Source organism: Mytilus edulis, chromosome 4 (genome assembly GCF_963676685.1).
Source record: "Mytilus edulis chromosome 4, xbMytEdul2.2, whole genome shotgun sequence".
Classification (NCBI taxonomy): domain Eukaryota; kingdom Metazoa; phylum Mollusca; class Bivalvia; order Mytilida; family Mytilidae; genus Mytilus; species Mytilus edulis.
This window is the reverse complement of record NC_092347.1, coordinates 13,801,711-13,825,317: the sequence shown is the minus strand read 5'-3', so window position 1 is coordinate 13,825,317 and position 23,607 is coordinate 13,801,711. Positions and strand designations below refer to the sequence as shown.

Here is a 23,607-nt window from a genome sequence, read left to right as displayed (position 1 = left end):
TCGGATGTATAAAACCCAGTCTGTTAATAGGTTTGTTAAGAGTTATGAATGCAATAAAAGATCAATTTTATTGCTATATGGAGTGTTATCGGATCAAATGGGTATGCTCATGTAGAGCAGCTAAAATATACGGAAACAACACTTGAACAATGAAACATAAGATATACGGAAACAACACACGAACAATGAAACATAAGATATACGGAAACAACACATAAACAATGAAACATAAGATATACGGAAACAACACATAAACAATGAAAAATTTAGACAATGGAAACTGAAAATTGATAACAATGGTTTCAAAAAGTGTAATACTAAAGTAATATTAATTTCATCCAAGAATGGTCGCATACATCATGTGGTTTCTGTATAATTGTCATTAATGACACCACTGATTTGTCATCTACATTGACAACCAGTATATAAATCAGCTGCGGAGATGAACGTCGTAATGTAACTAAACATTAGTAAGTAAAATATAGTGGGATGCTAAAATATAATGAATAGAGAAAGAATAATGTGCAAGATAAATAAAATGTCGAGAAAAGTGACATAAAAATTTAAAGAATACAGAAATAAACAATACTCCCAATCCGGACCCTCTCGATATACACGAGAAACTAAATCGAGACGCAGAATATAGAATAATAGATAAGGACAGTAGAGAGTGATGCATTGCTAAAAAAGAGAGACAACAAATAATTGTTTAAGAATACAGACATGAAACATGGGTGTTGAAACAGTAAGGGATTGCGATGTACTCATATTGGTGACAAATTCTAGAAGATTACATGCGGACAACTGCAGTTCTTCTCTACACTTGTGCAGAATGGAACTAGACGGAATAAAATGAATTAAAACTTAAGATAACAAAATCTAGCTGCATTCGCTCCTTTCCATTTACTTCTTTAGAATGATTTGTAAACAACATATGATTAATTAATAGAAGAAAAGAACCAAAGAATGGTGCTGACGAATTAGCTATAGGGTTTAACGTCCAGTGACAAATATCATGTGCATACGAGAACGACAACACGTTATGTGTAGGCCTGTGTTGTATTAGAGAGACACTTTCAGTCGGATTTGAGAACGTGCTACTTTGAACAGACACAAAAATTAAGGCTGATTGAAAACGTTAATAATAAATTAATGCATATTCCAGCGGCCAATCCATATCACGCTATATTGAAGTGACACACCCTTCATTAAAATGAAAAGAAAGTCAAAATGAAAATACTCTTACTAGAAGAATACTTTTGCACCCACAGGCACTTGTCTTAGAAAATAAATCCTATATACCTATATTAAGTTACATATAAAGAACATTTCATTTTTAACTTTTTCAATGGGAAAATATAAAGTTAGCAAAACTATTGTCGTGGCTAAATAACTCTTAACTGACACAATTTCAATTGTCCAACCCATTAACAGATTTTATTCCCATAATTTACACTAAAACGTGGTATTATTCACGTTATATTGCAATTATGAAATATTTACTAATGTCAATTTACTTTTTAGAACCAAAGTACTATTTTGTATCCTTTAATATTGTTTGTTTCGCCTTTTATCAAAAAAAATGCTATATGCGTATAAGCATAAATACTACATGTACAAACTTGCGCGACGCCTTTTAGTTTTACTGAAAACTGCACAGACTAAGGAATGTTTTTACAGGTGGAAAATGTTCTATGATAGATATCATTTTGTCAGACACTTTTCTTTTTCTTATTTGGTTCTTATAATATGCCAAAAATCTGTGTATTTAATATAGTTTAACATTAAATTGTGTGTTTTACTCTTAACAGACGTATAACCAACCCGATTAACAGACTAATCGCCCATATAGCCGCATACTCAATATAGATTAACCGACCAATCTCTCGGTTAGCCGAGTGTCGGCCGTGACATGGGATACATTCAAAAACATGTCAGACGTAAAGAAATGGCCGAGCAGAGACTCGGCTTTAGCATCTTTATCAACTAAAAACAAGAGAACTTTCAGTAGAAAACTAATCAAAACACATTTTGAACATTTATTACAAACTTTTTGAATGTGTTATGCATGTTTGAAGTACCAGATCCTATAAGTCTGCTTGTAAAGTGTGATATCGTATTAAGTTTTAAATAAATTCTTCCTTACATGAGCCCCAATTCCTTGGAACGAAGAAAGCAACCTTCAAATAGCACGAGAGAATTTAGGGGAAGAGGGCTCATCACAGGGTCCTAACCTCACACCACAACCATATGAAGCACACATGAAAGCTTGTTTGGTTAGCTAGGTTTATATGCCAACCGTGACTTCTGTACTAAATTAAATTTACTTTATCTAAATACGACATATTTAGATAACATTTATTATATATAAAACAAATAAAAAGTGACATATCATTGACTGATAAAACTTTGAACAAGGAAGCTTCATTTGGTGCAAATTAGAAAGTGGACCTGTTGTTTGAACAAAAACTATTTCCTTTTTTTGTTATAAAATATTTTACAAGAGAAAAGGTATAACAATCATGCATAAGATGTACATGTTCAGTTATATTCAGCATATTAAATCGCGTATAACGTTAACAAAAGTATGAATATATTGTCTGTATCTGTTACTTGATAGATATATTGTTTTCAATAACTTAGAAACAGGGTCTTTCAGCAAATGACTATCTTTTATTAAAGAGCATGATAAATACAGAGAACTATCCAATTTCATTAAGGAAGTTCGCTTGTCATGTTTTTTGATTTTTTGTCAGTTTTTCGTAATCCTCTGGTTTTATCCATTTGAATGCCTTACAAAATTTTGCCCATTGACCCCTATTTTTCTTTTTATAAATCTTTTACATGTACATGTATCATTATAAGCCATCTGTAAAGTCTTAAAAAATCTTTGTTATTTTTTAATAGTATTTGAGAACTTAATTAGACTTGTCAATGATTAAGCTATGAAAAATCAAGAGAGACCATTTTCCCGCCAAAATTTCAATGGCTTATATATCTCGAAAACAAGTACATTGCCATATACGTTATTTTTACTCTTTCGATTCCATTATGGGTCTCCTATCAATATATACTAGCGTTAAAAAAGCTTGTTATTTTGAAACTGAGTAGCGAACTTCCTTAACGACATATTGGTGCACACGTACAATATACGGACCATACCATTCAGTTTGCACTTATTCAATATTTATTATAACTGTAAAATATGAGTAGATACTACATTTTTACGTGTATTCTGTTTTAGTTGCAGAAAAAAACGGAACGACAATGAAATTTAAGGGGTGAGTTATGTTTTTTCCTAAAATATATTCTGATCCTCAATTTGATGACCAAAAAAATATTCTGAATCTAGATTTTCCCGTTTTTGAAATTGATAGGGACGAAAAACTAGAAATAAATTTTCGGACTCAAACAACAACAAAAAATACGTACCCTGATTTTAGTGTTCAAAACACGTAGGGTCAATATTTTTTTTTATCATTGATTTAGTAATGGACTATACCATAGGCACTTGTATCTAAACAAAAACAAAATCATATTATTTAGTTCAATGGTGGTTAATTTTTATGTTTGTTGTATGATAACAATCTATAGCTAGTTTTATGGTTGAAAATTAATTTAACCTTTATTAATGACTGTATGTAATATTTTGTAACGAATTTAATGATGTACTGCACAAGGTCAATCGGTCCACACTACACATATACATGTATTATTATTGTATATCGTATAATACACCTCTTTACACCATTTTGTTTTCATGATTAACTATATTCGGATATTATACTATGTACTGCATTAATCAATTTCTGGAGAGGAGTTAAAGGTAAAGGTAAACTTGCACGTGCACGTTATTACATGTGAGTTTTTATCTATTGTAACGATTGTATGAACTCTTCAAAATAGGTTAATATATAAACAGAAGATAAGTTCAATGTTGCACGAAAACAAACTGAAATTTAGGATAAAATTGAATCTATTTTCACTTTCATTTTTTCGAAACAAGTTTCTTGAAAATTACATGCGGGAAGTTTCAGTTGCAGTGGCACGTGACTTATTTAGAAAATTTCCGAGACTGAACTTATTCTACATTAGCAATTGATAACTGTACGACGTGTACGTGGTGTTTTTCTTGGACTAACTGATATTTTATGAGGATAAAATAAATGCATGGTGAAGGTATATTTATATTAATATAGAACACTGTTAAGGATCATTTCCAATATTTAAAATATTTAAAAGATTTTAAAGGATATGAACAATCGATTATCGTACAGTTGATAGCATACATATTTGACAAATGCCTTTGTAAATGAGATATAATAATCAAAGTTATTAAGATTTTTTTTGTTGAATTGAATATCTCGACTGAGTAAAACATAAAACTATAAACATAATTTTATATATAGCTTGATCTCTGGGTGATCTCTAAACAACTATACTGCTGTCAAAGCATGTACAAAATTATTCTAAATAGAAACAAGAAAATTTCAATGCATACATGTACAGAATCGTTATCCGAAAGTTGTAATCCGTATACATACAGAATGGAAACCAAAATATTTCAGTGCATGTAAAGAATTGACCCCCTTCCCCCCCAAAAAAAAACCATACCCAATTAATGCACAGGATTGAATATAGTCCAAATAATTATGACGTCTTGAAAGGCTATTACATTTTTTTTCTTTGACGCCTTACGTCGAAGTAAGGCGTCAAAGAAAAAAATTATAATAGCCTTTCACGAAGTAAGGCGTCAAAGAAAAAAATTATAATAGCCTTTCAAAACGTCATAATTATTTGGACTAGATTGAATAAAGAAAAATATTTCACGTTTGTCGTTTTTTTATATAGATTTGCCCGTTGGTTTTCCCGTTGGAATGAGTTCACACTTGTCATGTTTGGGGCCCTTTCTAGCTTGCTGTTCAACTTGAGCCAAGGCTACGTGTTGATCGTACTTTAACCTATAATGGTTTACTTTTACAAATTGTGACTTGCATAAAGAGTTGTCTCATTGGCACTCATACAACATTTTCTTGTATTTATGTACAGAATCGTAACAAGAAAATTTCAATTCATGACATGTATAGAATTGAAACCAAAAAATTCCGATGCATGTATAGAAACCAAAGATCTATAGAATCTTAGTCCGAGATTACTCTGACGTCCAACGGCTGTTTTGCCAGACAAGCTGGGGCCGTTGAACGTCAAAGTTATTTCGGACTAATAGAATCGAAACCAGAAAATTCAAAATACATGCTTTTTCCATCATAATTGGTTTTTATTTAGATAATACATGTAAGTGACATTACCTGATTGGCAAATGATTGTTTTCAGCAATGTCTTTTATAAATAATTCCCAAACTTTTGTCCGAATAATTTTGATCCCTAATCCCTAATAATAATATTTTTGTCCGAATAATTTTGATCCCTAAAATAAGTTATATGGTTTGCTACAACTGACCCCCTACGGACAATGGATAAGATAAGATATAATTTTTGGTTTAAAATCCAAAATTACAGGATTAATACCAAGAAAATAAACATTGGTTATACACAAACATACAAATATACTACAAGACTACATATAAAAAATATAGCTCTTATATTCGCATGAATAGTTGGTATGGTCAGCTTGATGTGTATAGTATTTATTTTCATTCTTGTTATTCTTTTTATGTATAAAGAATAGTTTAATTAGTTGATTGAAAATTATGCACAGTGCCACTGTTATACCTCAAAGGGGTTGATGGCATACATGAAAACAAAATTAAAGTATGACACAATCTAGAGATATCGAAGCGCATATTTTGTTATTCCTGATAACAAGATAGCCAATGTGATAATTTTCTAAAGATAAAACAAAAGCTTTCCTTTATGATCAGTCATGACAGAATAAGAATAAATGTAAGCTTCAAAGTGGAAGCGTTTTTCAAATTCTAATCAAAGCTCCCTTTTACATAGAATTATATGGAAACTTAAAATTTAAAAATTTATATTAACTTTATTCGTAATATTCAGCAGTCAAGGGTCAAGATGAGAATGAAAGCGATGATAAAAAAGGCTACTAGTAATTAAATAACCCTAAAAATGTTTGAGTTTTTATTTTACAGAAATGGCGTCAAGTGAGGACAGTGATGAGTCGTCTGAAGATAATCCTGAATACAATGCAATCTTTCAACCACCGTTGATCGATCAGCTGAAGAAAATACTAGACGAGTACCCGGATGATGGCCAGATTATCAAGGTTTATAATTAGGGCTTATCAATTACTATCAGGGAGGTGTTCAGCGTTAGAAATCATTTTTCTCTTCTTTGAAAATAATAATATTTCCCCTTCTGAGTGAATAAAAATAGTCCCCCCTATTGAGGGTACAGAAAAATTATGACCCCCCTTTTCACACTATTTTCCGACCTGAACGAAGTGTGATACTTGGATGAATAAGTAATAAAAAAAAATTCAACAAACCTGTATAGATATAAGAAACAAAGTAGTGCTAAAATGTACAACAGTTTCTTCAGTTAACAATCCAAACTTTTAGAAAATCATGTTCTCAGTTCCGTAAACTGTTCAAACGTTATTTGCAAAATTCCGTCAAAGTCCCACAATCATTAAATGACACCTATTACTGCTCCAATTGCAAAAATATTCATAAGTATTTCCACTTTTGGCATGATCAAGTAATGAACAGTTTTGTTAGTAATCTCAATCTCCTCTTCTTCTTCCCCATAGCCCCCCCCCCCCCCCCCCCCCCGGCCCTTTTTCGCGGAAAAAATTGGTTGATTATATAGGGAATCACTGAAGCATGACTTGAGCAGTCCTCTTATGACAGTCAGAGCCCCCCCTTAGAAAAAGTTCTGGTTCCGCTACTGTAATCCCGGTTAGAGTTTAAAAAAAAGTGAAATTGACTCGGGCGCATCTCAAACAGACAGGAGGCCATTCCTCTGGCCAAAAGTAAAACACCAGGAAAAACTGGATGGTATTTACAATAAAATATGCTTAATTACAACTATATACACTGGTTATCCTGCTGTCTATTTAACATGTGGCTGGGTCCAGAAGATGGTGTTCACTCTGGCCCTGAAGTCATCTAGTGATTAGGACTCCACTGCAGATTCGGGGAGTTTATTACAATCTATAGCTGTTCTTGGGAATAATGAGTGATAGTAGACGTCCCTCTTCACTCTTGTCTGTCTAAATTTGTGGTTGCCCCAGGTCTTACTGTCACCTGATGCATAGCAGAATTTGGCTGGATCAATGGCAATCATCTGGTTTTGAGACTTGTAACACGCCACCAGACTCTGTTTCCATTGTCTGTGCTGCAGTGATTCCCATTGAAGTTGGTCGAGTAGCTTTGTAACGCACCCAGGAGAGTTGTCCTGGTAGCAACTGTAGACAAAGCGAGATGCTCGTCTCTGTACCTGCTCTATGTCAGGTATGATGGTAACTTGGTGAGGATCCCATACCGGGGAAGCATATTCCAGGGTTGTTCTTAGTTATTAACGTGGAGTAAGCTGTTGCTTTTGTTGCTGGAGTAAACCTACATAAATTTCCCATTAAGAATCCAGGAGTCATGGAGGCTTTTGCTATGATCTGGTTATCTGGTTGTGATTTGACTAATGGAATTCTTTGCAGATGGCGAGCCCAAGATATTTCCCACTGGCTTTTGTTTCTAATCTGTGTCCATGAAGTGAGTAGGACATCTGGTGTTATTAACGTTGTCTAGAGACCCGGATGACTCCACATTTGTCTGGCTGGAAACACATTTGCCACTGCCTCTCCCATTCTTTTAGCGTAGCTCCGTTTTGGCTTAATTACTTTTATTGATCTCAAGGTTGGATATGGGCTTGAACCTTTATCTGGCATGTTGTTAAGATCTTCCTGTGGGTAAACTGAGTTGAATTGGTTGTTCAGAATAGCGGCTTTTGTTGTGTGTCACTGTGGAGGTATCCATCTTTGTTTTTCAGAGTTATGCATGAAGATTCTTGTTTCATACTCTTTATGTACGACCAAAATCTTTTTGGGTTCTTGTGTCAGTGTTCACTAACTATGTCACATCGATAATTTTTTTTTCGTTTTTAGGAAATCATTCAGAACGCTGAGGATGCTGAGGCGTCTCAGATGAAAATCCTGTTCGATGAAAGGTCGGTGAACAGTGAAGATGGAACTAAAGAAAAGAAGTTCAAAAAATATTTTAAGGTAAATACTAGTATATTCATTCAATTTTTAGCTCACCTGGCCCGAAGGTCCAAGTAAGCGTTTCTGATCACTTTTCATCCGTCGTCGTCGTCTGTCGTCGTCGTCCGTCGTCGTTAACTTTTACAAAAATCTTCTCCTCTGAAACTATTGGGCCAAATTAAACCAAACTTGGCCACAATCATCATTGGATATCTAGTTTAAAAAATGTGTCCTGTGACTCGGCCAACCAACCAAGATGGCCGCCATGGCTAAAAATAGAACATGGCAGGAAAATGTAGATTTTGGTTTATATCTCTGAAACCAAAGCATTAAGAGCAAATCTGACATGAAGTTAAATTGTAAATCTGGTCAAGATCTATCAGCCCTGAAATTTTCAGATGAATCGGAGAACCTTTTGTTGGGTTGCTGCCCCTAAATTGGTAATTTTAAGGAAATTTTGCCGTTTTTTGTTATTATCTTGAATATTATTATAGATAGAGATAAACTGTAGATAGCAATAATGTTCAGCAAAGTAAGATCTGTAAATATTTCAACATGACCAAAATGGTCAGTTGACCCCTTTTAAAAGGCGTAATTGCCCTTTATAGTCAATTTTTAACAATTTTTTGTAATCTTTTACAATTTTGATTAAATTTGTCTTGAAAGCTTCAGAGGAGAAGAATTTTGTAATCTTTTACAAAAATCTTCTCCTCTGAAGCATCTAAGACAAATTTAATCAAAATTGTCCACAATCTTCATTGGGGTATCTTGTTTGAAATATAGGTCCGATGACCCTGCCCGTGAACCAAGATGGCCGACATGGCTAAAAATAGAACATTTGGTAAAATACAGTTTTGGGCTCATATCTCTGAAACCAAAGCATGTAGAGAACATCTGTAGGGAATAAAATAGTTCATTAAGTCAAGATCTATCTGCCCTGAAATTTTCAGACCAATCGGGCAACTTGTTGTTTGGCTACTGCCCTTGAATTGGTAATTTAAAAAAAAAATTGCAGCTTTTGGTTATTATATTGAATATTATTATGGTCAATTGACCCCTTAAGGAGTTATTGTCCTTTATATTCAATTTTTAACAATTTTCATAAATTTTGTAAATTTTTGTAAATCTTTACAAAATATTTTCTACTGTCACTTCTGGGTCAATTTCATTAAAGATAGAGATAATTGTAAGCAGCAAGATTGTTCAATAAAGTAAGATCTACAAACACATCACCAATACCAAAACACAAATTTGTCATGAATCCACCTGTGTCCTATGTTTAATATGCACATAGACCAAGGTGAGCGACACATGATCTTTAGAGCCTGTAGTTTAAATTTTTATCTTTATACATCCTAAAACTTTTTTTTACTGCACCAACGTTACTGTTACGGTATAATGTAAAAACTAAAATGTCAGACGACATCTAAAGTATGGCGTTCATTATCACTGAACTAGTATATATTTGTTTAGGGGCCAGTTGAAGGACGCCTCCGGGTGCGGGAATTTCTCGCTACATTGAAGACCTGTTGGTGACCTTCTGCTGTTGTTTTTTTCTATGGTCGGGTTGTTGTCTCTTTGGCACATTCCCCATTTCCATTCTCAATTATATTTTTTACAGAGTTTGTCTTTAGTGCCGTGTGGAGGCAGTAGAGTGCCTCCCCGTGCTTCAGGTTTATGCTCTTATAATATACTAGATTATGGAGTGTGTGTCCGAGCGAGAACTGCTCTAGTTCATTACTTTAGGAATATTTATCAAAAAGTAGTATTTCAATATTCAGCCCCATTCTACTATTTAGTCAGCCATCAGTCCTACCCTGATATACCCTATCTTTTTCGGGTAATTAATACTGATAGCGTTTGACATTTTTAGCCGAACAGATTTATCAATTTTACATAACTTAAATTATTGTATGCTGGTTCATATTCTGGACGCCAGTCTTTGCTCCTTTATAATATAATTCACTAACAAAAAACAATTATGAAGCTTAGAAATGGAAAAATATTAAATACTAAACTTGTTCAAAGGGTACATGTATCTACACGTCTCAATCTTCAAAATCGGTTATCTAAAAATACTACCATCGCTAACATTTTTAACAATAAAAATCGTGGTTACCCTTCTATCGATAAATGTCATGCCAAAAAATGACTTACATGTCCCCGTCTTTCCACCAACAATACGGTTAGGTCCACGTTTAATGGTCGCACATTTTCTTTGAATTTTGAAACTGATATAACTTGAAAAACAAACAGAATCATTTATTTACTCACATGAAACAAACCGGGATGTGGTATTCAGTACGTAGGAGAAACTGGACGATATTTATCTAAACGCACTCAAGAACATCTGTATCGTTTTAAAAGACCCAATAAATTCAAAAGTATCATTTACCAACACCTTAAGAAGCACAACCATCCTTTTAAATATGTAGCAGTTCAACCTTTAGAAGTAGTAAATAAGCAGCCTGGTGAATCTCATTCAAAGTTTGTACGGAAAATAATTGAATTAAATTGGATTAAAAACTTACAGACAGTCTACCCTCTCAGTCTTAATGATAATATCATGGGAATTGGTAATATATCTAGAACCGATTCCGTTAACATTTTGGATATAGTTTCTAAAACTGTTCGTAAAAACCGTTCTCACGGTTGTAGGACAAATCGCAATCAAAGAAAATTTCGGACCAATCATACTAATATTTCGGACCTTATTTCTATTTCAAAAAACAACGGCAGACATTATCTGTTAACAAAACTCTGTTCATTACCGGTTAACAAGTTAAATAAAATTTTGGAGGATTGCAACACAATTTCATATAGCAGTCCTAAGTATGAAATTGTTCAAATTATTATGGTATATTGTTATTCTAAACTATTTCCCAAAATTGATCGCCCTGAAGATCATAAAAACATTTTATTAAAATAAAGTATGCCAATAAAGGTTTTGATTTTGTAAATATTGCCGGTATATTTAACGACCATTCTGTTAAAGAACAAATTCCTGGATATTTTGACAATACTGAGCTACCTTATTTGTTATATTTACAAGAAATCTACCCGGAAATTTGTGTTTAATTATAGTCAACTGTGTAAAGATGTTAATATCAGTGAAAATACACCTACTTCATGTAATTGTAGTACCTCCGAATATATTTATGGACCCATTTCCCATGTTATAACAGGAGATCTTAACATCGTTCAAGACCGAGAGTTAAAATCATTCCTCAGTAAAGGACCTAAATATCGTCCCCCGTCAATTATTAATTGGAATGAGTGTCGTAATATCATCCACGACTCACTCCATACTTACTGTATGAAATAGATAAAACGGGAAAAAGCTGACAAAAAATCTTTGGACTCTTTTTTTAATTCAGTAATGAAGATAGTTGATATACGTATTCAACATTTTAAAGAACATTTTACTATTAACAATAACCACAAAAAACCTATTTCTCGTATCAAACATAAACTAAAAGAACTAGCAAAGAAATTTGTTTTTGTCCCGGCCGATAAAGCTTCTAATAATATTATTGTTGTTTGACGTAAATTTTACATTGAAGTTCTGAAAAAAGGAATCACCAATTCACCAACATTCCAACTGACTCCATTTTCAGAAAACGACATCTGTAACAAACATAAACTTTTAGCTACCGCTTTACAAACAGAGCCAAATACAATGAAAGTCCTAACTATGTACTGGCTTCCGAAGCTACACAAAACACCTTACAAATATAGATGTATTTCGTCTTCAAGCCATTGTTCCACTTCTAAATTGTCTATTCTTCTTACCAGCACACTTGGTACAATTAAAAACCTGATAATAAATTGTTCAAATAAGGCCTTCGAAAATAGTGGAATTAATTACTTTTGGAGTGTCAAGAACTCGTTGGAAGTACTTGATAAATTGCATGCTTATATTCACCGTGTAGAACGCCACATGCGGGGTTTCGGCTATGTTTGACATGGGGTGGTAATTTTGAAGCGACGAAAAAGTAACAAGGTAAGTTCAAGCATCAGAATTTCTTATTTTTAGAACTCTCAGTACCATATATTGTATTGCACGGAAGGAACTGCAACATAATCTATTTCCTGAAAGCAGAAGCAGTCGTTTTCAGTGCTCAGTTTTCTCAAACACCTCGCCCTACTTTTCCGTGTTGCAGATTTTGAGGCTTAATATGCCAATTTTGGTATAAAAAACTACTTTACACAGCTACCCTCCGTATCATTTATATAGAATTGTATTCCTCTCATTGACTTATACCAAATATCAGTTTCTTAGTTAAAATCAATTGGTTTTAAAACTGTTATTCATCAAAATATAAAGTGTCGCTCAGGGTGTCAGATTTTGCGTCGCAAGGGGTAGAGGCTTGTCATAAAAAAATACATATTTGCATGTAAATTAGCCTTCATATGATACATTTATTTCAAACACATCTACTTTACCATGACAAAACAAGGATTTTTCATTTTGCCTGTTTTTGGTCTTATAAAAGATATGCTTTTGATTTCATTCACATCTACTTTACCATGACAAAATAAGGGTTTTTCATTTTGCCTGTTTTTGGTCTTATAAAACATGTGATTTTGATTTCATTCATAGTAAAAAATGGCTCAAAATATTTAGTTTCCAAGCTGGTAAACGATTTCTTTTCCTTTTCAGTCACTATCATGGTAAAAAAAGGCAAGGCTATGGCTCAATAAACCAAAACATGATGGAAAATCACAAAATAGTCCTCCACCAGCCAAAATGCATCATAGTTCATCACCAGGTTCATCTAAAAAGCACTCGTGCACGCCGCCAAAAACCATCACTCCTAAAAGAATTAGAACACTCTCTCCAATGAAACACTCACCGGCATCTTTTTCAGCGAATGACAACACAACTTCAAGTAATCCTGAAGACGATGATACTACAATTGTCAATGAGAAAACAACGACTTGTTCACAAATATATATAACGGAACAGGTTTCAAGAAAATATGATTCAAGACAGTTATTTCGTTCGTAATTGCCCAGCCAGAACTACATACCTTAAGTTTGTAATTTGTCATCATAAAAGTGTAGGTGTGTTTGAATTAAAAAGTATCAGATAGAGATCGATTTATAAGAAAATGTATTCTTTTTTATGACAAGCCTCTACCCCTTGCGACGCAAAATCTGACACCCCGAGCGACACTTTATATTTTGATGAATAACAGTTTTAAAACCAATTAATTTTAACTAAGAAACTGGTATTTGGTATAAGTCAATGAGAGGAATACAATTCTATATAAATGATACGGAGGGTAGCTGTGTAAAGTAGTTTTTATACCAAAATTGGCATATAAAGCCTCAAAATCTGCAACACGGAAAACTAGGGCGAAGTGTTTGAGAAAACTGAGCATTGAAAACGACTGCTTCTGCTTTCAGGAAATAGATTATTTTGCGGTTCCTTCCGTGCAATACATTATATGGTACTGAGAGTTCTAAAAAAAAGAAATTTTGATGCTTGAACTTACCTTGTTACTTTTTCGTCGCTTCAAAATTGCCACCCCATGTCAAACATAGCCGACACCCCGCATGTGGCGTTCTACACGGTGATATTGGTGATTTTAAATCTGTTCAAAGTTTTGATTTTTCTACCCTGTATACCACATTGCCTCACATTCTCATTAAGAAAAAATGCACACACCTAATTAAATGGGCATTTAAAAAGTCAGAATGTGAATATATATGTTCAAACTCTTTTAGGTCATTTTTTAGTAGCAATGAACAAAAAAACTATGTCAATTGGACATGCTTTCATACTATATATGCCCTTGAAGTTTTACTAGATAACATTTTTGTTCGCTTTGGGGATTCCGTATATCGTCAGATTATTGGAATTCCAATGGGGACTAACTGTGCACCACTTATTGCGGACCTGTTTTTGTATTGCTATGAGTTACAATTTATGACAAAAATAAGCAAAGACCCATCGAAACAACATCTGATAAACAAATTTAATAATACTTTTAGATATTTGGATGATATTTTGGCTCTCAATAATGACGACTTCAGTATGTATATTAAAGAAATTTATCCTGTTGAACTTACTTTAAATAAAGCTAATACTAACAATGACCACTGCCCTTTCCTCGATCTTGATATCTATATCACTAACGGAAAGCTGAATACTAAAATTTATGATAAAAGAGATGATTTTTCATTTCCTATCGTTAATTATCCATTTTCAGATGGTGACGTTCCCTTGTCACCATCTTACGGTGTTTATATATCTCAATTTGTACGATTCGCTCGTGTATGTAACAATGTTTTAGATTTTAACGAGAGAAATTTATGTATTACTGAAAAATTATTACACCAGGGTTTTCAATATCACAAACTAGTCAAAGCATTTACTAAATTTTATCATCGGTATAAGGAAATCATTCGTAAATATAGCTCAACATGCAGACTTCTTATACGTTCAGGTATTTCACATCCAATTTTTTATGGAAATATTCTTTATAAAGCACAAAGGTGTCAGTATTCACCTCAAAAACTAACAAAACCTTTGAATAGACTTATTAGGAAGGGATATAGTTACGATACTGTTGTCAGGTCATTAAAGATTGCATATTTTGGCGTTAATATTGATTCGCTTATAGGGTCTTTGCATCGGAACTAAACACATTTATTCAAAAAACCAGTTGTTGGCATGACACGGGTTATGTTTTCATTTAAAACTCATTTCCGTTGGAGAGGTGTGTTCTCAACTAAAACATCTTAATATTAATAAATCCGCAGGTTTAGATGGAATTGGTCCCAAATTTTTAAAGCTAAGTGCAGAAATAATATCCCCATCATTAACTTTTTTAATAAACAAAAGTATAACTTCAAATCGTTTTCCGCAAAAATTAAAACTTGCAAGAGTAACTGCTATACATAAAGGAGGACCAAGAGATATTCCCTCAAACTATCGTCCAATTTCTATTTTGAATACCATATCTAAAATTTTCGAAAGACATGTATGTACACAGTTATATGAATTCCTAAACAATAATAAATTGTTACATATCGCCCAGTCAGGTTTCAGACAAGGTCATTCCTGCCAAACAGCGCTAACTAAACTAATTGACGAATGGTTAAAATATTTAGATAATGGAGAAATAGTTGGTACAGTGTTTTTAGATTTCAGTAAGGCTTTTGACCTTATTAACCCTGCCATACTTTTAGAAAAGTTAAAATTTTATCATATCGGAAAACATATAATAGATTGGATAAAATCATATTTGTCTGACAGACAACAAGAAGTCCAATACGCTAACATTAAATCTGATAAATCGTTTGTAAAGTATGGAGTGCCTCAAGGTTCTATTTTAGGTCCGCTGTTATTTTTAATATATATAAATGATTTACCACTTCATGTTAAACAATCCAATATGGATTTATATGCTGATGATTCAACATTGCATTTTCATGATAAAAACATTGAAAAAAATAAACAGCATATTGCAAAATGATTTAAATGCTATACAATCTTGGTGTAACAATAACAGTATGAAAATCAATGCACAAAAAACTAAGTGTATGAAATTGGGTTCAAAACCAAAACTTTAACAACTATCAGAATTATGCATTACCGTCAACGAAACATGTATTGAGAATGTCCATTCTTTCAAATTACTTGGAATTGACATTGATGAAAATTTAAGCTGGGAAGATCATGTTGATCGTGTATGTAAAATAATCTCTTCTAAAGTATCACTTTTATATAAAATTAAAGTATATTTGCCAATACACACAAGGCAACTATTTTATAATGCATATATTCTACCATATATAGACTATTGTAGTTCAGTTTGGGGAAATTTATTACAAAAAGATTCAGATAGAATCATAAAACTTCAAAAAAGAGTAGCAAGAATTATACTGGAATGCGATATTTCTATTCCATCTAATTTCATGTTTTCTTCTTTAAAATGGCTATCTTTTACCAAAAGAATAAAATACCAACAATCAATTTTAATGTATAAAATTGTAAATGGGCTAACACCTGATTACTTAGCAATTCTAAATATTGATGATGTGCAACGCCACAACCTACGATCTGTCCCTAATAATGATCTTTTTGTTCCAAGGCCAAATACAAATTTTTATAAAAAATCTTTTCATTACTCTGCAACCAAAGTATGGAATAATTTACCACTCGAAATAAAAAAATGTCCTAATGTGGAATTATTCAAGAAACATAGTTATAATCATTTTCTTGAAAATTATATGCAAGTCAAATAATTTGTTTTTCTCTAACAAAACTATATCAAATATTGTCATTTATTACCCTTTGTATATTTTAGTGATTGAATTGTTGTATATACTAGTAATATATATTGTAATTTAATGTATCAATGTTAACTGTATGCATGTATTTTGTTTGAGGGCCTCAATGAAAATTCGAATTTTTCTAATTGAGTTACCCTCTTTAAATAAAGAATTTATTATTATTATTATTATTATTATGTTCTTCTCATATATGACGGCGTGCACAAAGCTGAGTCCACAAACGTAACGTCTTCAAATAACTAAAATCATTTACGACGTCGTCATTTTCCCCCAGACAGTATAAGCATAACAAAAACACTAGACACTCAGTTTATCACATAACTTTTAACATAAACAATCAACATATTGCTTTTTTAACGAACAAAAAGTGCAGCAAATGCACATTCTGAAAATATGAATAGATATAAGCTACGAGCACTTTAATGGAAATAATAAGCGACTATGCCGTGGACCCTAATTAGAAAATAGCGTTAAAACGACATTTCTTTAAATTGTAACATAATAACTGGACATTTAAAAAATTGAGGTGTTCAGCCCAGACAATCGAATCATTCAGATTTTGCAGATTTTTTTTAAACCTCTTGATATGCACATTTGGAATATCAAGTTATTCGAAGAAAAAAAATGCAATCACATAATTTTGCTTATCGATTCTTCTATTTTCGAATATAAATCCCTCCAAATGACTACTTCTTACACATTACTACATTCTAAACGCATTAACGATGGTCGTTATTGATTTATTTTGCGCTGAATTTTGTAGGACGTCATAGTCCGAATCCGAAAAATTCTATTATACGAAAATTAAGGAAAATGTGTTAAATTTGTATAAATTTTATGTCAGAATCTCTATTTTAAGCTTAATCAATGTTACAAGTTTCACATATTTTTGCCGTTTTCTTTATGTTGGTTTCATACTTTAACGATTCAATTTTGATAGCCTTACTAGTATTTTGGATTTTAATGGCTAGTATTCAAAATTTTATCATAAAAAAATTTCCCATGTAAAAGATATTTTAAACACGGTTGTATAAAACTACTTTTAAAAGCGTATTTTATAGTTGCCGTCAACTTTGTGCACGCCGTCATATGTTATGATGGTATGATACTAAACCCCTAACGGGAAGGATTGTGCCTGATGTTCATATGATGAAATCATAATCTTTCAGTCAGTTTAATTGAAGTCTGGATCGAGCTGGCATGTCAGTTAACTGCTAGTAGTCTGTTGTTATTTATGTATTATTGCCATTTTGTATATTTTCTTTGGTTACATCTTCTGACATCAGACTCGGACTTCTCTTGAACTGAATTTTAATGTGCTTATTGTTATGCGTTTACTTTTCTACATTGGCTAGAGGTATAAGGGGGGGGGGGGGGGGGTTGAGATCTCACAGCCATGTTTAACCCCGCCGCATTTTTGCGCCTGTCCCAAGTCAGGAGCCTCTGGCCTTTGTTAGTCTTGTATTATTTAAATTTTAGTTTCTTGTGTACAATTTGGAAATTAGTATGGCGTTCATTATCACTGAACTAGTATATATTTGTTTAGGGGCCAGTTGAAGGACGCCTCCGGGTGCGGAAATTTCTCGCTACATTGAAGACCTGTTGGTGACCTTCTGCTGTTGTTTTTTTCTATTGTGGGGTTGTTGTCTCTTTGGCACATTCCCCATTTCCATTCTCAATTTTATTTAGGTATTTTTTTTCTGAAATTGGCAACGATTAACCTGATTTATTATACGGAACTTTTTTTGTGCTTTAACTTATTTGATCGTAAAGAGAGAGCACATTTCTTATTGAAAATCATATTGTCTCCCCCGGGACTCGAAACCGGGACATATGAGTTATAAGATACTCTAACCAAATGAAATAAATAAGTGCTTTCCTAGTTTAACATCTAACTGATATGAATATCTCATATTCATTGGGCCAAAATAAAAAGATTGTATGTTTGCCCAAACGCGACCGACCCAAAATAAACCCGCCGAGTTTTTTTCGGATTTTTTTTGGGTCCGCTCCGTCATCGTACAAAACTTAATGTTTGTCGTCTTTGCGTTTGAAAGCAACTGTGAATAAGATTAAAAGAAAGCGTATAAGAGACGCAGTTAATCGATATTCGATGTTCTCTGTTTTTATCTTCTAATTCAACGAACGTAAAGTAAAACATGTGAAGTGGCACAGTTTTTTTTTACGCTGTAGTTGTCTGTACTACCAAACCCTTACCTACATGTATATGCTCAATGTTAATTTCATCGTGTTATCGAATATCTAATAAGAATATTCAGGTAGATTTGTTCAAAACCATGTGCAATCGAATATTTTCAATGTTATTCTGAAAGGAAATGGATCCGGAAGTTGCGAATTTACAATCTTGCAAGAAGATTTTGTTTTTACTGAATAAAAAGGAATTATTTCTTGATAAATTGTTGTCTTTAATTATAATCTTTCTTTATCATGTAAATTAGATGCCCTTTTATTCAAATAGTTCAAATTTACAAGGCTCATTAGACAAGATCAGTACGTTGCTGTTTGGGAGAATTTGATAAAACTAATTGTTCACAGAATCAGAAATATAATCTTAACTGAATGTAACTCCCTCTGAATAATTTATTCATATTGCAATATAAATCCCTTTTGACAAGAGAAATCTGACTTTTGACAGAAATATTTTTTTCACATGTGCAAAAGTAAAAACATGTTATGGACGCCATATTGGATTTTTATACAAATTTGTGAGGAAGCCTCTAGAACCATGACCTAAAAATAAATAGTCTTCAGAAAACGTTAACTTTATGCAATTATATTTTATCAATAATGATTATTTTCAAAAATTTTAACTTGATTTTTTAAAGAAATCAAATTATAACAAATACGTTTTTAGTTTGGAAATTCTACAGAACATGCTTTGATCTATTTATAGCCAAATTAGTTTACCTGTGTGATAATGTAAATACAAATTTGTTTTCAAAACATAAAAAAAGACACAAACTAAGGATGGTAGATAATTATTCATATAAATATTTTAGGACATTTAATCTATTTTAATAGAAATAGGATTTAATAACTGCAAACAAATTTAATCATTACATAATCAGCTGATATTTTTTTTACACAAACATCGTGTTGATGGAACTGTTGAAAATCACTTCATAAATCCACCAGCCCTTTCACACAGCTAGCAATTGTCAGTGTTATAAACATCTCAGGATACAAATCATATAGTAGACTAATTTATTTATAGAGGTTTTAAATTCATGGCTTTTGGTTTTCTCTACAAAGGTTTGACGGAAAAAAAGATATACTGTTTTAAGATCTTTTAATATTTTCATGCAAATTCTGATAAAAAAAAAAAAAAAAAAAAGAATTTGCCTACCTACCTACCCACACCCAGTCATCATGGGTCGGGTTTGGGCAAACTGAAATATTTTTAATTGTGGCCTTGGATAATATGACATACGCACAAAATGGTGACATTATATAATATACATTTATATTCCAGTATATGAACATGCTTCAAAGTGAACATTGATTATACTAGAATGATGTCATTTCGTCTATCTAGTCCCCTACCGACAAAGTCGAAAGAGATTTTAGGTTTGCACTGACAAGTTTAACAGGGTTCTCTTGATAAGGATTTTTGAAGGTGAGTCCAGAAACTCGTCATTTTTGGCCATGATGAGTCCAACAGCAAGAAGAAATATTTTATTGCTATATAATGTAATATTTTAGTCTCCATTTCCTAACAGAGCAATGCAATGACATTAAAATCAGATCACTGTTAAACTTTTGCTATAAAATGATGATATTTGTGTTTAACTGTTCAGTTTATACAAAATATTTCAATCTTGATGCAGCTGTGGACTCACCAGTTTTGAAAATGGTGAGTCCAGACAGATTTTGATAAGTCCAGGACTCATGGACTCGCCTAAGTGAGAACCCTGAGTTACAGATCAAGTTCAAATTTTACTTTAAAAAAATCTCTCAAATAATCAGTTATCCGCGTTTTTTTCGTCATGCTAGCATAAATAGTCGTCACATTGTACTGATAACAATGCAATTGCAAATAGAATATCACCAGTAGTTCATATCAAAATAACTTAAGCCCCGGTCACACCTTAACGGATAGCGCGAACGGACGTCGAACGGATAATTTTTTTTTCAGTTCGTTCATGTCCGTTAGACGTCCGTTCTCATCCGTTCAGCGTCCGTTAATGTCCGTTCAGCGTCCGTTTTATCCGTCGACGTCCGTTCCGTCCGGTGGAAAATTTTGAGCATGTTAAAAACTTTGATACGGAAGTTCAACGGATGAAGTGTCCGTTGTACAACCGGTCGGTGTCCGTTTTTAACGGTACTCGTCCGTTCAGCTTCAGTTTTGTATCCGTTACTTGTCCGTTATTCATCCGTTAGAGGTCCGGTTGATAAATTCACCAGCGAACTTCTACTGAACGTTAACGGATAAAACGGATGTTAGACGAAGTGAAACGGGCTTCTGCTGGACTTATAACGGATAAAACGGATGATTAACGGACATAAAACGGATAAATACCAATAAAAAAATCGAGTAAAAAATGCCGATTATTGGTATGTCAGATGTCTTGAGTGTCATGAATTCCTATTATTCATTATTGATCTTAGAACAATGCTGAGTTCACCCTACCCTTTTGCGGCTTTTTGAAGAACGAACCAAAAACAGTTACACGGAAACTTTTTGAATATGATGCGATTTAAATGTATCATTATTGTCGCCTGTAATTTTTCCGCATATCTTGTTTATCCGTTTTTTAAAGCGGTACTCTTCCGTTGAATGAACGTTCGACCTCCGTTCTGTCCGGTACGTTTCTGTTTCTCGTACGTTGTGTGTCCATAATGCATTCGTTACACGTCCGTTTTATTTGGTCAGTACATCGACGGACTCCCAACGGATAACTCTTTTGTCAACGGGAAACTTTTTTTTCATCCGTTTGCAGTCCGTTCCTACTATCCGGTAAGGTGCGACGACCGTGGCCTAGCGGCCAGGGCTTCAAAAATCGTACTTACTTAAAATCATAGGGGGGGGGGGGGCGTGGCAGAGCCTCGATACTCGTCAAACTGTCTATCACAAGTAGTTCAAATCAAACTATCTTAAGCAGACAACTAGTCTGTTAAACATTTTTGTTTTCGTTTTATACAGGACACTCTTCTCAACATTTACGACAAAAGGAAACATTTTTTCGTTCCCTGTTGTTAGTTTTCCTTTCGTTGGACGAGAATGTTCCTTTGAAACCATCTTACGGTGGTTATATATCACAACTCGTTCACTATGCCCGTGTCTGTTGTGACGTTTTGATTTTAATGAACGTAATCTATGTATAACTGTTGATATATAAAATAAGGGTTTTCGTTACCTAAATAACTTAAAACCTTCCAATTATTAAATTCTTTTAAAGTTTTGTTTTGAAAAAAAAAACTTATTTAGATCGGGATAGCACATTTTTATTGGGGTGTTTACCGAGCTCGAAATTTAGAAACAACAAGTTTAACCCCTCCACATTCTGTATGTACTTGTCCTAAGACGAGTGCCTGTAATTCAGGTGTTGTCGTTTGTTGCAATGTAACATATTTGTTTTTTTGCATAGATTAGGCCGTTAGTTTTTCGTTTGGTTTGTTTGAATTTGTCGTTTCGGAGTCATTTACAGCCGACTATGCGGTATGGGCTTCGCTCATTGTTGACGGTGACCTCTAGTTGTTATTTTCTGTGTCATTTAGTCTCTTGTGCAGAGTTGTCTCATTGGCAACCATACCACATCTTCTTATTTTAAAAATAACCAGTCCATTATATTAATTTTCAACTTCTACAATATATAATAAACAGTTCCATCGTTGGTACAGTACTTTCAACCCCTCTTTCGATATTATTTAATGAAGAGGTAAACCCGCTGCAATTGTTTGTACCGGTGTTATATAGCCATTCTTCCCCATGTCAGTTTTTTGGCAATTTTTCCCAAGGGGAAATTTTGGATTATTGCAGTTCTTCCCCCGCGGAAATATGGCAATACGTATACATATAGTCACTTTTCCCCCATGCCAATCTTTCCCCCATATGATAGATTTCTTTATACTTATACAAGTCTGAAAATTAGATCCAACAGAGTTAGAATTAGATTTTTATGCTAACAAATATTATTGTCAATTTACATTTAAATTACACAATTGTTCGTCAGTCTGTCTATGTGTCCACTAGTCTGTCTTTATTTTCAACAGTCTTTCAAATAGTCCCCTAGTTTGTCTACATTCTCCACAGTCTGGCTATGTGTCAACAAGTCTATCTACATAGTTACCAGTCTGTCTATGTCCATTAGTCCGTCTACATTTTTAACGGTCTGTCTATGTATCTATTAGTCTTTCTTCATGTTCAATAGTCTGACTTCATATCCACCAGGCCGTCTTTGTGTCTACTATTCTGTCTACATGTCCACAAGTGTCTTCTCCGTGTTCAATAGTCTATCTACATGGTTACCAGTCAGTGTACATTTCCACCAGTGTGTGTATGTGTCCATCAATCTGTCTACATGTCTACACTACCAGCCGGTCTATATTTTTACCATATTGTGCCTACATGTCCGTCAGTTCGTCTATATTTTTACCCGTCTGTAATTGCCTTTTTGTGTTGTTTTGTCTGATCGTTCGAATTTTCAACATGCTGACATTTAGATGCATTCTTTTGACTTGACAACTGACTACATGTAGGTGTATACTCCATACTAATACCCTCATGCTTTGAAATGCCACACAGTTTTCGTTGGGGTTCATTATCACTCAAGGAACATTTTTAATATGTTTCGCCACAAAAATTCACGTTGCAGGTTTAGTTTTTCTGACAACAGGCTAGTATGACGAGTAAACTTGTATTTCATTGATGCAAGTAAAGCTTCAAAATTAAATAGTCTTATATATCTCCGGTTGAAAAACTGTCGTTTCACAACCATACTAAATAGACATGTTTTCGCAGTTAATGTCTATCTGCGTGTTTTTTTTTATATGAACTAGAGATTGTCTCATACATAAAGAAATCGTAGTTATTTCGTTATTTAAAAAAAAGAACAACCAGTCTGACGTCGCCGACGTTATATTACAAGGGGGAAAACATAGCT

At 33.4% G+C, this 23,607-nt stretch overlaps 1 protein-coding gene across 1 annotated transcript in view; it reads left to right on the top strand.

Moving 5' to 3' along the window:
* The first annotated feature begins 4,038 nt into the window (after nucleotides 1-4,038).
* The window catches only part of LOC139521265 (sacsin-like), a 43,290-nt gene continuing 23,721 nt past the window's right edge, over nucleotides 4,039-23,607 (top strand). Inside the window, exons 1-3 of the mRNA XM_071314734.1 lie at nucleotides 4,039-4,179; nucleotides 6,111-6,244; nucleotides 8,081-8,197. Of these exons, the coding sequence (XP_071170835.1) occupies nucleotides 4,167-4,179; nucleotides 6,111-6,244; nucleotides 8,081-8,197 (264 nt within the window). The 5' untranslated portion in view covers nucleotides 4,039-4,166. The remainder of the gene's footprint in view (nucleotides 4,180-6,110; nucleotides 6,245-8,080; nucleotides 8,198-23,607) is intronic.